The following is an 18,236-nucleotide window of genomic DNA, read 5'->3' as shown; positions in this document are numbered from 1 at the left end:
TATAATCACGCCATCATTCAGATGATAGAGATAAGAGCACAGTATAGCCACTTTTTATTTGTAGCCTTCATACATTGATACTGGGCAAGTTGGTGTCACATTGTTTTTCAGCAGCGCAGAAGACAAAGGACGAGACAAGTGCACAGACACGGCGCTGAGCTTAAAACTGGTTTTTATTGAGGCGATTTCCACTACTTAAACGCAGTGGCAACCAATCTCAAATGAAAAGACATATACAAAAAACAGATTGGCGATAATGACAATTCCTGAGCACAGGTCTACCGTGGCACAAGACCAGCTGCGCACGTTTTTCTATTCTCATCAAGGGAACGTAGTTCTTTATCAGACAGAGCTATTGAGGCAACTCTTACGCATTCATCTTTGAATCTGTGGATTTCATGGGCTTCGATGATTTCACGAGTGATTTTTGTTTTATTATCTGACAGCACTCGACACTGAGTGAAAACAGGATAACACGGCGCTTCCTTGTTCATTTTTCTTTCCTCTGTGCAGTCTCTGCAATGAATGCCAAGGTGACGGGATGCGGTGCCGCTCACGTTGTTGTGTTCCCGCAGCCGGTCGTTGAGGCAACGACCAGTTTGTCCCGTGTAGTGCTTGCCACATGAAAGCGGAAACCTGTAGACAACATTGTTGCTACATGGTACAAAACCTTTTTGGTGTTCCTTATCGCAGCCTACCATCCTTGCATTGCTACTGTTTACAATATGGCAGAGTTTGGAGAGCTTATCGGGCGCGGAAAAAGCAACGTTTACATCGGCATGCGCGCCCACCCTTTTCATATCATGTGAAATGCGGTGTAGATAAGGAATAACCACACATTTTCTTTTTTCTTCCTTGAGCCTTTCAAGGGTATCTCTGCGGCCTGAATTAATGATTTCTCTTAACAGGTTCTGTGATACAGCAATCAGAAGGCCGGAAGGGTATCCTGCTGCTTGTAATCGTACCACCTGATTTTTGATAGCTGTCTTGCAAGACAGCTATCATGTGATGCAAGACAACTTGTTTGTTGTAGCACTGGTCAACGTCTTCTACGTGTCTCATCTCTTCTGCCCCTCGTCTAGTATTAGCGCTAACTCGTTTAAATCAGGGTTCTCCACAATCCGCTATTCACGTGTTTGTTCGTGGCTGCTTGCTTTCCGCCTTCGCTCATACACATGGCACAAAAATGAATTGTTCGCACGGATTATTTATAAAATTATAAGTTGTCGTGTAAATATATTCTTATGTAAGACCCTATAGATGTGATATGTGAACTAGGTGAGAGGAAATTCAATGTGTTTTTTTTTTCAAAGGGAAGAGTATATCTGGACCGAATATCTAAAGTACCTCATTCGCCTTATCCTGCGCACGAATGTTTCGACAAGGCGCTTCCAAAACTGCAGCCTAAAAACCTAGTCATATGCGGCTAACCCGCTTAGCTTTCCCTGCGGCATACACAATATTCTATATTCTAAGCACATTTGCCTTGTTGAACGTTGAACTTAGGCTATGGTTTTGGCCCAGTAGATGCTTACTAATACTACAGTTCAATTTAATTTTAAAATACAGAGCCTTTGATTAAAAACTAGAGAAATGAAACATGTAACGCTTTTTTGTTGTCGGACGCAAACAGTTGACAGTGGCACGTATTTTTAGAAGGTTACCATGAAACGTTCAGTGAATTTTTCTTTGCTATTCCCTGCACCATAAGCATCTAAGGAAAACTCATGTGAAGGCAGAGTATAGACAGCAATGAGTATTTGGGAATGGAAAACTAATGATTACAAATAGTACTCCAACAGATGAGTTAGAAGGTGTCAAAGTTCGAATCACATCCCAAGTCTTAGACCACCTCCCGGCTGAAGTTCCTACCCTCAGTACAATACATGCAGGGAAAAGGCGCAGAGTTGCTGCAAAGCTGGTTCCATGCAAAACTGCTCTCGCAAACAGGGTCAATTTTTCACCTGTGGCCGTCAAAGTAACTTGGAATGGCAGAAACGAAGCATCTCGCCGGAAGCGAACTTTTGATAAATATATTTGGGCGGGCTTCGCGACAGAGCTTTAGCTGCTACCGTTCCCTCACACTATGCTTTTCTTAAATCTGCTATTTTTTACAGCGTAAGCAGTAAATTTCTGCACCGCGATGAAGCCGTGATTTGCGTTTGTGTGCGTGTGTGTGTGAAGCCTGCACTTCATCGCCCCTAAGACTCGAGCCGGGCCTAGCTCTTCTGGCCAGGAAGGGTGATCCTCCAGGCGGCCAGCGATAAAAATGTATCCCCCATTTGAGCCTCCACCAACACCCACACATCCAGTTTCACCTTCCGCAGTGCACCGCACCTTTCACCGCAACGGTGGACTAGTGGTTTGAGCATCCGCCTCACATGCGGAAGGTTCGGGATTCGATCCCCAGTGCCGCCGGGTACCCACCGGTGATACAATTTGTACAAGCTTCCACTGGCCTGGTGCTCGGCTTTTTAGGGATGAAGTGCTTGGAAAATGGGTCTTTGACCATGCCTTGAGTACACGAAATAACTCGCGCCGCGTGGCTATTTGTGAGCAGATGCCCTTGCCCCATAAAAATTCGTGACCAACATCATCATCACTTTCCCCTTCCACCCACCTCCATCCTCCCAAAGCTCTATTCAGTTCAGCTGTTCACGCCCATCAACTTGTCACCATTACCCTCCAGAACCTTCCACTAAAGAGGAGCCAAAGGTCCAGCGCTACGAAAAAGCGGTGTACAATAACGAAACACAAGCTTATAATGGGAAGGGGATGAATGCAAAACTGAAAGGTGCAACCAGTACTGCTAACGGAGAGTTGTCGCATCACATCACGATTCGCGTGCATTTTTTGCAGAAAAAAAAAGAGCTGTTGCGCCTCCAGAGATCTACTGACATTTTTCTTCAAGATTACAATCAATATTAGTCTCAATTTATAGCTCTCAGGATTCGTCACCACGTCATTCGTTTGTGAGCCTATTTTTGGCAGTAAGGAATGCTTTTCTGCCCATCCAGCGAAGCTAACCGTGAGCGTGGTGCTTCTCTTTTTGTTAGTTAAATAGGGCTGACGCCACCGTTGCACAGTTTTTTCCTATTGTCCATTGTGAACCGTTCTTCGTTTTGCAGTGAATCGCTCAAATACAACTGGGATTTATCGATGCTATACATACCGTGAAGCCCTCTTTGATCGGCAGAGTTTTCTATGAAACAGCCTAGATCAGCCAGCCTCACCGACGGCAAGTTTTTACGTCCTCTTCTCACAGGGCGGTGTTCGTTGTTTCCGAGGCTTTCGCATGGTCAAACCGTTGGGCGTACCCAGGCAGCGCTATTCGCTTTAGACGTTCCTTGGATGGTGCAGTGTGTATCATAACATGTCATGGCTTCATAAAGTTGTCGGGAAGAAACAGAACCATAACTCTGACTTTAAGGCTTTGTTGGGAGTTGGGAATAATGTTCTGTACGTGGGCATCTTACATACACGCTCTTTTGAACGCGATATCGTTAATGGTACACTGTCGCCGAAAATCTGGCGTTGGCGTCTTGAACGTGAGTGAAAAATCCACGCAAAATCACCAAAGAAGCAGCCTAGGTGTCACGGGGCCTGTGACGTCATCGCAATCGCTCTCCGGATTGCAAGTAAATTTACTCCATGGCAGATGGTAATTAATTTAACCATTGGCAGCGAGACGTTTCTCGGCGATAGCAACCTGGGTCTCCCAAGCCCCATTGGTGGTAACACCTACCATAGCAGGACAGTGGCGTATCGCTGCATCACTGTGCCAGGAGGCCTGAGGATTTCCCCGGACCTCGGAAAGTATAGGGAATACTCAAATGAGCATATATGGCATTATTCCATCAAAACTATCGCGTTGTACCATTTAGGCGGAGCTTATGTGTAACCTCCAGTTCTTGGTCCTGATCGAATAATGAAGCCTCGACATACGGTGCTAAGGTATACATAAAATTCAGCAACGCCTAAAGAGCAACTGCACGAGTTTTTATCTGTACGAGTCTCTAAAAATTTCAGAGGTCACTTACTCTTACTCTGTAGAAACTCCGTGTTTCCTATGTTTGAGTTTTGTTTCTAGGAAGTTGGACTGAAATCAGCTAAAGATGCATAAACATAAAGCAGTTCTACACCCGAGTTTATTTATGCGAGAAATCATAAAAAGCAGAGATTCAGGTTAAAAACTCACACGTGTGATTTCTTCCCCTCAATGATCGGGCTTAAGTTTGAGTTATGGCAAATAATGCTGCAGAGGCGAGCATAGCGATAACTCCTCAAAGAATATGAGCAGTACTTAAGCGATATTTAACAAAAATTACGAACCTGGGAGGGAATAAGCTTTATATCTCAATGGGAGCGCATTTGCACGAAGATTTATTTTAACGGGCTTATCTGGCGGTCAAATGGCTGCCGTAGCCTGCGCCAGCCGCTGTTGATGTACCATGCGAAAACATCACACAATCATTAATATCTCTGATAAATCCTTCCATTTCATTTATTTCCGTTTCGTGTGCCTATCATGGACAGAATGAAACCCTGCACGATGAATTTCCTACTGCCTGTCGTTTCCCTACTAACAGGAGTATTGACTGAGGTTAGTACTCATTTTTTCTCGGTTTCATGAATTCTGCCTTGTGACTCTAGTAGCGCGAACGTTAGACACATTAAGTTATATTCTATTGGTGTCCGTGTCGCTGAAACAAGCAAGTCTTTGTCACTTGTATCAATTGTGTTACCTTGCTTGAATTATACACTCCTAAGTAAAAAAAAAAAGGTACGGCTACTTTTTTTACACAAATTTACACACAATTATTCCACAAAGATTTGCGCCAACCAAGTGGAATGAAAGAATGAAAATTTCTGTCTACATTAGATTTTGAAGAACGACAAATATTTTTCAAGCAAAGAAATTTCTTTTCAGATATAAATTCTGTTTACGTGATGTTCAGTAAAAGAATAATTATTCCTAATACGGCGCGTAGCGTATTTGCCTCTTTTATTCAGCGCCATTTACGGCTTTATAGATACGTCTCAGAAAGCGGAAGGTTTAATTGAACGGCTGCTGCACAATTTGCCTTTTCCAGCTCAAGGCGGAGGAATTCGAGCTGAACGGACTCGGCAAGTAGCCCACATTACTTCAATACCGCTTTTTGTTCGCATAGAATGGGCTCTGTTACTCAGAGCATTGTAATGAGCGTCACTGAACAGAAACGCAAGATGAAAATATCCACATCCTTTTTCTTGCAAATGTAATAGTAAAGCTGGTGTTATGTGAAACTTTTCATAAACTGTAACACTTTATCTTACACAAAAACGAAACGGGGATGATGTTAGCGGTAATGCAGAGAAACAGCACCAGATGGCATGCGACAGTAGTTGTGTACCGAAAGGTAAAGCCCATAGAGGATGCTTGTGCCGGGTCCCTTTTCCTTGATAACGTTTGGCTACACTAGCCTGAAATGAGCAGCATAAATTTCGCTCTGTTTTGGGAAAGTTATCCCAAGGCGCCACGCACAGACTGCGTACGTGGAGTGGTCACGTGATCGCTCCTTCCTGTGGTGGCACCCCGTGTCATGTGCAGTTGCTGGGTGCCCATCCTGTTCTTTCCTCATGTTTTCACGACTACGAAACGACGCCGACAAAAATGTTTCGCCCGAGAAGCATCGCTTTAACATTTAGAGCTGTAAAAGTGAATGAATGTTCTTGCCCATCCAATTCTGAAGAAGCAAAGGTGACAGAACCGGTCTCCGAGAGCAACTTTTCTGCAAAATATTGCGCGTGAACTACCCATATCACAAGCATCCATATATAAATGAGCTATCATTGCTCTATGTGCGCTCTCGCCACAAGAGGTGCAATCACGATGTGGCGGGCGTTTACAGACACGCTTTACATGTTTAGTGATAAGCAATCCCGATGATCCCAAAGGTCTCTTGGGTAGAACGCCTGATGGTTAAAGGGATCTGCAATAAAACTAAACTGTTGTACCTGAATCTGAGCCTGAATAACTTTTTACAGGGCCAGCCGTATTTGCTTATTTACCGCTTACAAAAATTTCTGCAGAAAGTCAATAAACTGTCCATACACTTTTGTTCACCAAGTACATAATCTTTGTTTACAAAACCTATAAACTAGTCTATAGGCAATACAGCCCCATATACAAAATATAGGCAATTTATAGATTTATGGGCATAGACTTTTAGTCGACTGTTGTCCACTGACAGTCTATCGCTTGTGAATAGACAAACAATCTATAGGAAGCAAATAGAGTTATAAGAAGTCTATGGAATAAAGTCTGTATTTAAGCGTTATGGCGTCCGGTTCAACGTACTTGCTGGTGTCACCGTCGTCTTCGCGCCAACATGATTCCGAAACTAGCCAAATGATTCCCTCCCAGCCAGCCACCTTGCCGCAGGCTTTGCCCTGCGGCTCCGGACGACTTAAGCACACGATTTCAAACCGGAAGCGCTAACCCCGGTGCTGCAGAGTGCACTTATCCTAAATCACGAATCAGCCCAATCATTCAGAGGAGCCCTCCACTACGGCACCTCATTCTTCTTTTCTTCTTTCACTCCCTCCCTTATCCCTTCCCTTACGGCCCGGTTCAGGTGTCCAACGACATATGAGACAGATACTCCGCCATTTCCTTTCCCCGAACCAATTATTATTATTATTATTATTATTATTATTATTATTATTATTATTATTATTATTATTATTATTATTATTATTATTATTATTATTATTATTATTAATCCTTCATAGACCAAAGCGGACTTTTGTGTTTGGTCACTTGCAGCGCAGCGTCATAAACGTATTAATCATATTTCGGCCCAGTTAGCGCTGATCACTTGTCGTGCAGTGAGGTTTACTGCTTTTACTTTCGTGGTCATTCCTAGTAACGAATTTGTGTATTCCAATTTGTACAGAATGTGGCATATCCAGCAACCCAAGACTAATAATCAACGGGAGTGCAGCAAGCCCTGGGCAGTTTCCTTGGATGGTATGTGAAGCGAGCTGATAATTCATTCCCGTTCTCTGTCAACGTGGCGTTCGTCCTTCAGTCAAGTTTTTATTTAGGGGCTCCTAGAAACGCGTTCATTTCTAATGAGACTCATCTCGACGTTATCGTAAACCAAATGTAACAAACAAAATGACAGACCTACTCGTAGATAAAGGAAAGTTCACAAATTAGCTTATGGAGAAAAAAAAATGTCAAAATGTTAAGAAAATTTTGAGTGCATCAAAATTTGCATGCAGGCCAAGCAGTGTAGGTCATATGTCATCGCCAGCATACCATATATCATGGAGGGGAAAAAAACTTTCTCGCCACTCCGAACGTTATAACTTCCATCGTTGCTGCAAGAGCCGCACTACATCATTTAGAAGGAAACCCCTTCGATTTTATACTTTTGAGAAGGGCTGTGCATACTACAGCGCAATAATACCTGACGCTACGCACTTTATCCTGTTGTAGCCGAGGTATCATGCATATTCATGCCTGCTATCTTGTTTATTCTTCAACGTTCATGACTGCTACTTTTTGTTTTATGCGCGCAAAGGTAGAGAAACTTGAAACTTGTTATATTTTTCAGGTCAAGCTTGTAATGCTCTTTCCCGGTTCTTCTCAGCCTCGAGGCTGCGGAGGAAGCATCATAACAAGGCGTCACGTGCTCACTGCTGCGCACTGCATAATACTGTAAGCTTCTGTTACGGGTAAATTAATCTCGAATTGACAGTCATTTATCGGGCCTCGGAACTGTGTATACATCTGGTAAGTAACCTTAGAGTATGGACGTTGTTTACTCCATGAATGATCTCCTGCAACAAAGCCACTTCACCATCAGCCCGACTACCCCTACTGCACAGTAAAGGCCTCTCCAAAACCTTTCCAATTAACCCTGTCATGTGCCAGCTGCACCCACCCTATACCTCCTGCAAACTCTTTAATCTCATCCACCCACATAACTTTCTGCCGCCCCCTGCTACGCTTGCCATCTCTTGGAATCCACTCCGTTACCCTTAAGGACCAGCGGTTATCTTGCCTTCGCATTACTTGCCCTGCCAAAGCCCATTCCTTCCTCTTGATTTCGACTGGGATGTAGCTAACCCGCGTTTGATTCCTGATCAACTCGGCCCTTTTCATGTCTTGTACACTACACTAAAAAGCTACAGTGTTCTCTTATGGTGCACAATTCTCTTTTCCAAGCAGCAAAGAAGCCGCGTTATTTTTAATGCTTTGTACAATTTCAAATTTTCAAATCTCTGTGAAGAAGGTGGTTTTGTAGCCCCGACTGAAGTGTGCTCCACAGGCAGCCCACAAGGAATCTTGATTATGCGCTGCATAGCATCAATGCTGTAGAAAAAAATTCAGCACGAGTAAGACGAAGAAAAATTCAAAAATCAAAGAATGGGGGCTGCTGCTGCAGTTCTGACTTCTCTAAGTTCAGCGCCTGTCCTCTCTTGTTTTTGCTCCTCTTGTCTTCCTTCGCATTATTCGTGCTGCAAAATTTTCTGCGCCATTGATCGGAACCAACTAGCCCAAAGGATAGCGCTTTTTCATTGGATCAGTGCAACTTTAGTGATATTTAGATTTTTGAAAAGAAAGTGCAAGCTACAGGTACGAAAAAACCACAGTATACAGCCCTAAGTAAAAATTTCCTCTCTACTTTGTAATGGTGATCCTACCGGTAGCACTGTTTTATTCTGCCATTACGAGCTATTCACATCATTATTCAAATGACAATTCCCGCACTCCTCGCCACAAAGAAAACATCAGCTCTTAATGTGGCGAGTATCATGAAATGGTCTCCGCTTCTATTGTGAAACACTGATGCCTTTTTTATGAATACAGAGATGGCGTAAGAGCATCGAAGATGGACGTCTATTACGGTCACAACGCTTTCGAGCAAGGCACTAAGGTCGAAGTCGAGAAAATCCTGCCGCACCAAGCCTACAACCGCCACCCTATTCGCAATGACATCGGCATCCTCCTGGTACCTTATGAATTTTGTTTTGTTTTATTGCTTCTTGTTGCCTCTCCATATGTTCTTAAAAAAAAGAATATTGAGCCATTCGCGTTAGACGAGGCTGCAAGCATCGCAATTTTTACCGCGAAAGCGATATCCTCTACAAAAACGGTCTAAAGACAGCGTATAGAGTTCTTATTAACTCTATTGCCTCCCTATAGATATTTCTTTTTGTCTATCTATAGTCTATAGACTGTATATAAACAAACGTCTACTAAAAGTGTACGTCCATAAACCTATAGATTGCCTATAGCCTGTCTGTAGGATTTGTATTGCCTATATACTGTTCTCTGGGGTTTGTTTATAGAGAGCCTACAGACTTTATAGAAAGAATTCTGTGGACATTCTATAGACTGTCTAAAGAAATTTTTGTAAGAGAAGGGTCCCTTTTAGTGTCAAACACGGTGTCCTCGCCGTCGGGGGTGAGAGCGAGAAATGCCCAGAGAAGCATCCTAGGTGGCCCACCTAAGTTACGTGATATTGTGACATCATCACAATCTGCCCACCGGACGGTGAGCCAACTGCCCGCTGTGGCAAGGTGGTAGGTAAATTACTGATCGCGATAAGTAATGCGGGAGGAGCATTTTGTGTCTCACAAACCCCATCTCTGGCCGCACCTACCATCGCAGATCAGTGGCGCTTCCATTAACCGCTGCAACACTGCACCAGGAGTGGAACTAGGCCTACCAGTGATCTATGAATGCAAATTAGCGAATGGCCAGTTCCGCATAATGGGAAGTAACGAATAAAAGGTATCGCATCATACCCTTAATGAGAAGCTTAAGTGTACGCTCAAGTTATCTAGCTTCTCTTGAGATATAGAGGCTGCTAGCGCAGCCCTAAACATTAAGTGATAAAGGTGCACCCCACATGCGAAGAAACGTTATTAGTCCCTGATGGCTATATGAGTTAAGCAAAGTTTATTCAACATCAGGCACATAGTTCATTAAACAAATGGGTAGGGTGGATGTGCTCGACGTGCATGCACGTCAACATGTAGAGAAGGGGCAGTAGCGGCCTTCTTTTATGCTTTGGTTTACTGTTTGGTTTACGAGGTCGGAACTAGCAATGGTGGCAAAATCTGCTTCCAAGAAAATGGTCATGGACGAGCTACCAAGTTGCTTTTTTGTGAAATATTATTTGCTGCATTCGCCAATTGGTGTAAGAAAGCACTCTATTTTCTAAATTAAAGAAGGTCAAACTGGACGGGTACCAGAACAAATCAAATTTAGTGCGTAATATTCTAGGCAACTCTTGTAGTCGGAAATGTGATAAATTCAGTCCGCAAAATGCCGCCGCAAGATCATGCTTCTGAAAGTCGAATTGCCATGGCAGTTTGGGGTACCGCACTTTCCGCAGGTAAAGGAATCATTCCAGTACTCGGCAACTGTGAGACCCCTGTGTCTGTCAACGTCAAACTTGAATATTCTGAACAGAAATGTCGTTGCAGCCGGGTGGGGTCGCACCGAACAAGGTAAGCTATGGTGAGATTCATAGGCGGTTTTTTTTTTGCTATTGCGCTCCAGAAATATAAATTCTTACCGTGGCTTGCTCCATGTGAACGTCCCTTAAATAAATTGCGCAGGTCATACAAGCGACGACCAAATTTATAGCTTTCAATCAAAATTAGTCTCGCTTAAGTCCAAGTAGTTTGATGCTCACGTCGGTCATTGTAACGAAACTTACAGATGCATCTTTACAGCACACGAGAAGGAATCCATACGTCCCCCAAGAAAAAAAAATTTGTCTTAGGTTGCTTAAAATAGGCCTAAAATACATTTGAATTCGTTGAAAAGAGGCCGCAATAAGTAGCTAAGAAGGAAGAAGCTGCACCGTTGTCTGCTCGTAACCTTGATTTAAGGAAACAACCTTAGGTGGAGATTTTTCACAACGTTGTGATATACGAAGGTATCATGTTGTGGTGGCAATTCAACTCCGTTGCAAGTTGTAGAGGTAAAACGGTTGAAGTTTCCGTAGCTTCTGGACTGTGCTGGAAATTTTTAGGAGTCCTAATTGAGCCAACTTGCGAGGGCACAGATTGCGGAAGAAAAGGTGTTCTAGCACGCTGGACTCGTTGAGCACCATGTCCGTCGTTTAAACCATTCAGAAAGTATTACATTTGTGAAGGGTGTAAAATGCATGGCCAGAAATACAAACTACGCACTCTAAGGACCAAAACTCTTCTGAATGCTTGTCTCCTGGTGCCGAACAGTTACATGTACCAGATACAGTCAGCCCCCATATATTTACTCTCTTGATGGATCACACAAAAGTATAAAGGAAAAAAGCGGTTTTTGAATAGAAATCGTATTTGCGAGTAAACTGCTGCATATATAGCAAACACTTGATGGTGTGAAGCTATAAAAGTTTATAACCACGTCATCAGGAAAGCTTATGCATTTATATTCAATTTTTCAGTACCAAGCGCCAGAGATAATTGGCGCAAATGTATGCATAAATTCGTAATAATTAATTTCACACTGCAAAGAGCCAACGGGAAGCGTGAAGGCGGAAGTACTGCATGACACTGGCGGTTCTGAAAGCAACTATCAGGTTGAGCCGCGTAGCGATGGAAAGGGAAGCATTAGACACTAAGCCTCAAGATCTTGCAGCTTCTGACATTGAGATTAGCCATTTGACGTTTGAGGCAGCTTGCCTGGGGAACATCGCTGCCGTAAACGATGATTTCTTTCACCATGAATGATTACATTAGCGTATCGACATTAGCAAACTACCTTACCGCTTTCTGCATGTTACGAGGCACAATCAGACCGCTCAGAAATTGTTGCGAGGACGCGTAACAGCTCCTACGGCGTTCGGTATTTCTGCCAAGAATTGTTCCAATGAACGTTTGCAGTATCGCAAACCACAGTGTGGCCGAGAGCCATGGACACTGTCAGTCCGCCGACCGCCGAGTACATTTGCAGCTGTCACTGTCGCCAATGCTGAGCTTCTCCTAAGCTTTGTGGCAGAGCTTACTGCGAGACGCTTCATGTATCAGCCGGCTGCTCTGGTCAGCTGGACGTCACAATATGTTATCCAGCCCTACAGAACTGTTTCCGTGTAAGGTGTGCTTACGGAATGATAGAAACATGGAGTCCATGTGATGTGAAAGTTTGCGAATTCCGGATAATATGTTTTTTTAGTGCTTCAAACTATTCTCCTTGTCGTGTTCACGCAATATGTACCCATTGTCAACAGATAAGACCACAGAAGGGTTTTATCATTGGCCACATAATCTGGTCGTTATACACCCTAAGCATTCTAAAAAACTTGAAGCTGAGAGGGACTGTAGCCTTCCCCACTCCGAAATTTCACTTTAACGGAGGCTACAAGAGCCCAACTACGCTGCTTGGAAGTGAACCCTCCTTAAATCCAAATTTTTCTCAAAGGCTTTCCAATGGCCTTACTATGCCTCCGTTTCCAACTTTTCGTAAGTGCTCTCTGTACAGTCCTCAGAGCTGGCATATGCTTCACACAAAAATCATACGGAAATGTTCAAATTGCAATGCGGAAGCGTTTTACTGGAACAGTACTAAAAAATGCAGCACTTGATTTTCTTTCTGAACGCAGGTCAGCCTGGCGCGAGCTACCTTCAATACACGACCCTCAGGATTATACCTGACAACTTTTGTCAGATGGTGCATGGATGGAACTACATAAGGCAGACAATGTTATGTGCTCATAACCGCGACACGACTATCTGCCACGTATGTAGTGCTATTTGCCCGCAAACGCAGTTGCCTCGTCAGGCATGGAGGTAGTGTTGTAACAGCGAGTCAGCTACTCTCGCAGTGGAGTTCTGAATATTTTAGGCCAGCTAAAAAGAATCCAGAAATTGTCGATGAAAAAAAAACGAAAAATAACTGAACCCGAAATATTCTTTGCACTAGCATGGGGAATGCGTTGCCGATGGAAAGATTGTTTTAGAAATTTATGAGTGCTGAAAGTAAACCATTAATGACTGAGGATAATTGTACATTGGCAAATACCTGTGGTCAGCAGGGGTACTTAGCATTACAGGGACACTCCTAGGGGTTTACATAGTTTTTATGGCGTGACCTGATAAAACGTTAATAAAAGACAAGCAGGAATTTGATTCCATGTTCCTTAAAGTCGAATTGAAAGCAAGTTCTCGGGTCATGTGCTTTAAAGCTGTGCACTTCCACAGGTGACCAGGAGCTGTGTTTAAAATCACTGGCAACACTTTTTTTTCACACAAATATCTATTTGTCAGATATTTAACTACAAAAATTGCGGTTTCGCAGCTACGTGCTGTCTTTTCTCGGTACTCCCGCCATCATATTAAAGGTCATATTCCTTTTAATTAAAGAACTGCAGCTTTGATCTTCCTGGCGTTATTAAACTTTATAGGTAAAGAAATGTAGTTTTCTCAATACCCCTGCTTGCCCAAAAATTCGAGCTTAATGCGAAGTAACCTCATAATATGGTCCACATTATCCCAGGTATGTTGTCAAGTGCAGGTTGTCAATGACGAACTTTTAACGCAGTGGCTCCATAGGAAGAAACCTTTCTTCAAATGTAGTTTACAGCCTTCTAAATGTCAGGGTGAAACCATTACAATATGCTAAAAAGGAAAACGAAAATACATTTTTGCAGCAGCTTTCATTTTCAAAGTACTGGTCAACAGCTGACACTTCATCCCAGTAATGGTGGCATTGTAACAGCATTCGCCTTACGAAATTATTCATGCAAGTCAAGACACAGGGATCATTTCTGTGATACCTACATGTATAGATATTGCCGCAATAGCATAACTGCCAGAGCAGTTGCTCCAGGCAATCTGTGCCATTCAAATTTGAGCATGCCCACTGGCCTAACAACGCGCTACAATTTTCAAAAAATACGTTTTAACTTGGAGTCTTAACGTGCAACTGCAGATGCTTTAGAATTCCACAAGCTTGATGGGGTCGAATGAGCGAAACTTTGAGGTAAAGCATGCCAAGTTCACTTTTGTTGTCATTTGAAACGGTGACGTAGTCACAGTCTAAAATCTCGGCAGCTTTCAAACTTCTCCACACCACACAGTGCCTCACGTGGGCGCTTGATTATGTCATCTACAGAGCCGGCACATTTACAACCCATAAATACATGCTCCGAGGCAAAAAAGCCGACGCCTGGCTCTGTTTGGCAGCAGCCAGCGGCACAAGGCAGGGTGTGGTTGACTGGAGCAGAGATTGAATTTTTTTACCGTTTGTGACGTCACACCTAGCTTCTTCGTACTCCTCAGGTACTGTGAGGAAAACCTAAAATTTAATCACAGATTACATCACTAGTTTAAATCATAGCGCGAAAAAACTTGTCATGCTTTACTTACAGCGTATACAGATTTAAATCCTTGAATACGGCGTAATTCTAAAAAAGTGATGGTGTTGTGGTTTAAATAAATGCAATATAAGGCGACACCTTTCAATTTCCGTACTTTTTCCTTTCTCCTTAGGGTGACTCTGGAGGACCACTATTTATTGAAGTCCAGAAGAACCGGTTTGTTCAGCTTGGCATTGCCTCATACGTCGCGGGTAGTACGACGCATTGCGACCCGTACGCGAATGTCTTTACGCGAGTAGATGCCTTCATGCCCTGGATAAAGAACAACATCGGAAGGCACGAGACGTACGAAGACCTCACGCCGTACGAGCACACGACGAACCAAGAAACTTCATTAATGCCGTACGCATTTTCCTCCGATGATACGGCGTACGAATAACCGACCGGGTATCTCTTGTTTTAACACCCTTTCTGAGGGATTTAAATAAACTTTGCGCACAAACTATCAGCCGGCATGCTCTTGTGATTCACTTTGACCCTACGAAGAATTCTGAACAAAGATCGTTGTGTTGCAATCATAAGGCAAAACGGATTTTTATTCCAGCTTTTGTGTGAAGCTGAGCTGCGCTTGAAGAGCCTCTTGGTTTTATCCCGCGCACATCAAGTCGAAATAACAAAAAATTTAGCATCAGTTTAACTAGTGCTGAACCTGGTTGGGGAGCGAAAGCTTGACGTCTGTAACGTTGAGTGCGTTCCGCGCAGTGGATAGGCAGCGCCTCCACCCTTCCACCCTGGCAGGTGGCAGTTAAATTATTGGTTGATCGCCAGAGGTTCTTCACCCAGTAAACGCTGCGGCCAATATATTCCCCCCGGACTGACGTCACAACGGCAGTTTACATCGCGCGACATCATGCTATTGTCACGTGACTATTCTACCACCTTCTGCCGGCAAATCGAAAGGTCAAAGGTCAAGTGGTGCGCCACCATGGTCGACCACATATATCGTAAGGCCTATAGCCACACTTGACCTCTGGCTGACTTGAAAGTCAGCCGACAACGCAAGGCGAAATCGGCTTTACCTAGCGGACGTACAGTGAAGCTTCCGCTTTAAAATGTTAACACTGTTCCTGATCACTAAATTGTTTGGTCACGATCTATTCGTTCGCTTTGCTGAAAACACTGAAGTCACTTCATCTTCCGAGGAAAAATCGCAATGACTTTAGGCACAGGCTTAATCTCTGCGATAGCGATATATAGCCGTGAGTACAGATGGATTCATTGAGCATGGATGAAAGTTCACGAAGACGGCGATGCGCAATGCACAACGCGAGAGTGTGTCGCAGTTTAACACGAGGCGTGATCTGCTGCGGCGATAGCATAGTGCTATCGTGCAGTGGCCAGTGGAGCTGATCTGGTCGCGCCGCCGCGGGTTCGAATCCCAGTTGCGGCACAGCCGCGGCGATATGTATTTTTTTTCTGCGGGTCTAGCGGTCTTCAGACACTCAGAGAATGGGTTTTTAATGCGAAAGCGTTATATGGCTCATCACTCATGAATTCTGGCGTTCCGTCCAATGGAAGCGGACCCGAAGCCCACATCACCTGATGACGTCATCGGCAGTGCTTACATTAAGAAAGAACGAAAAAAAAATTTCTTCCGAAGGGGGTTTCTAACACAGGTCGAGCGAACAAATCAGTTTCGCTGGTGACTTCCGTAGAGTACTGCGCCACCACCGCAGCAACACACCCCGCGCGCTAAAGGACCAGTCTCTAGCTGGGCTTGGGTATCGTCGTCTTCGTCGACTTCCAGACGGGCGGCGCGAACACATCAGCTTCGCTGGCAACTTCATTAGAGGAGTGCGCCATCGTCGCAGCCGAGCACATCACGTGCATACTTTCGCATTCACAGCACATAATTAGTTACAATTTCCCTCCAAAATATTTTACAGTTTGGAGGCCCTTTCAAAATGGTCTATAGAAAGCCTATAGACTTCTTATAGACTGCTGTCTTCCTACACATATTTATTTTTGTCTATCCATAGTCTATAGACTGTCTATGGAAAAAAGTTTACTCAAAGTTTATGGCCATAGATCTGTAGATAGTCTATAAACTGCCCATAGGATTTGCGCTACCTATAGACTATGGTTTGTCTATGGCGAGTCTATAGACTTTATAGACCGAAGTCTACGAACAGTCTATAGACTGTCTACAGAAATTTTTGTAAGGGGGACCTAGTGCTGGCGCACTGAAACTGCAATTGGGCATAAGCCGTAGAGGAGGAATATTAGTATATGGGCTGGTCGCGGAGCCCTAAACACGGCCACATCTTCCCTGTGGGCGCTGATTTTTACGATTTCCAAGCTGCGATCAAATTTATCATACGGAATTTTCGGAAGGGATTCCCCTGTTTGTCAGGATCATTAAGGGCCGCAATAATTTCGAACCGAGAAATATCTACTTCTCTTATAACAGGGAACTCGAGAACAAGAATCTCAGCCCACTGATTTCCTTTGTTGTTTTCGGGGATAAGGTAAACTTAAAGAGTATTTATATGAAGCTGACTTCAGGTTAAGCAGATAAATATTAGACAGCTGCTCTTAATTGCCTTTATTGCCTCTGATTCGGTGCCGTAACCGAAGGTTTTTTTGCTCGAAGCAGATAACACTCAAAACCCAATTCCGTCGTTAACACAATGAATTTGATATATAAAAAGAGGGCTAAATTGGCCTGAAACCCTACGAGAAAAAGCTGTGTTTAAAGCATATCAAATACGCTACTATTCGCAGCCCAGTGCAGACTGGGGAAAAAATCTGGCAGTTGAATTGTTTGAAAGAAAATGCCAAACTTTACCAGGGTATCAAGTATTCGTATTCCTCAAATTTGAGGAAAATATTCTAGCCGACTTTATGCGGCTGCTTTCCCTCCCCCATGTCTATACGTGTATTTTTCTTGTATATTTTGGTAAATAAATTTAATCTAGGATCTACCGTTATTTCTCTGCATCACGACCATAAATGTTTGTCAGAATTAAATTCTGAGGCGTGTTGTCAGCGAGCCGGTTTTTTAGAGTTTCTTGAAGGCTGTAAAAAGCGTTTTTACAAACAAAGCTGCCACTGGGCGAGCGTAGACTTATTAGTCTTGCGCGAAAAGCATAACACTACCAGGGCAACGCTGCGGCCATTGTGCATTGTGAAAGGACTTTATTGTGAACTGAGATGGTAGAGAACAAGTAATGCTGGCTGACATCATTCACATCCTCAAGTACTGTGCTTAGGCAGGAATTTCTATGAATAACACATCTTTCGCTTGACGAGAGGTAAGTAGTTTTAACGCTTCTACAGGGATTTGCTCGTGCGTTCCAAGAATACAGAAAGCCTGTATAAGGTTCTCAGGTAAGGCATCAAAATCGCAGCATGGGTGTTTCTTCTGTATTGGCTCGTGTATTAGGACATGATTGAGTAAAAATGGCCAGATTGCGAGCATGCAATTCGAAGGAAATGAGGCACTGGCGGAATATGGGCCATTGGCTGAATATAGAAGTCTTCCTCTGGCAACAGGTATAATCAGAATGATGATGACGATAACAGCACCCGCTCTGCGCCTTTATATTTAAATCTTTTTCTAAAATGTCGGTGGTCACAGAGTGCTCGTAGGACTATTGTCCTTGCTGTGCCCATCATCTACTATACAGTCTATACGAATGTGAAGAGTTTTTTTTTTGTTAGCTTAGAAAATAACATTCATTCCTCGCTCTCACACTCACAATAGTAATTTCTCCTGTAATAATTAAGGAAGACATGTTTTACGGCATCCAATGTGAACACTGCTCATCCCCAAAAAAACAACCAAAAGTATCATCTTGCGTACTGCTACTTTATTAGCCAAAATAATGGTCTTGAATATTGGTAGTA

The 18,236-nt window shown here is 43.5% G+C and overlaps 1 protein-coding gene across 1 annotated transcript; it reads left to right on the top strand.

Moving 5' to 3' along the window:
- Window positions 1-6,943: 6,943 nt before the first annotated feature.
- Window positions 6,944-14,820, top strand: LOC144104530 (chymotrypsin-2-like). The gene is made up of 6 exons (XM_077637611.1): window positions 6,944-7,012; window positions 7,605-7,708; window positions 8,864-9,005; window positions 10,398-10,512; window positions 12,612-12,748; window positions 14,500-14,820. Exons 1-6 carry the CDS (start codon window positions 7,010-7,012, stop codon window positions 14,764-14,766), a joined length of 768 nt encoding a protein of 255 aa, XP_077493737.1. The 5' UTR covers window positions 6,944-7,009; the 3' UTR covers window positions 14,767-14,820.
- Window positions 14,821-18,236: the final 3,416 nt, after the last annotated feature.

Source organism: Amblyomma americanum, chromosome 9 (assembly GCF_052857255.1).
Source record: "Amblyomma americanum isolate KBUSLIRL-KWMA chromosome 9, ASM5285725v1, whole genome shotgun sequence".
Taxonomy (NCBI): domain Eukaryota; kingdom Metazoa; phylum Arthropoda; class Arachnida; order Ixodida; family Ixodidae; genus Amblyomma; species Amblyomma americanum.
The sequence above is the reverse complement of the archived record's forward strand: the minus strand, read 5'-3'. Positions and strand labels throughout refer to the sequence as shown.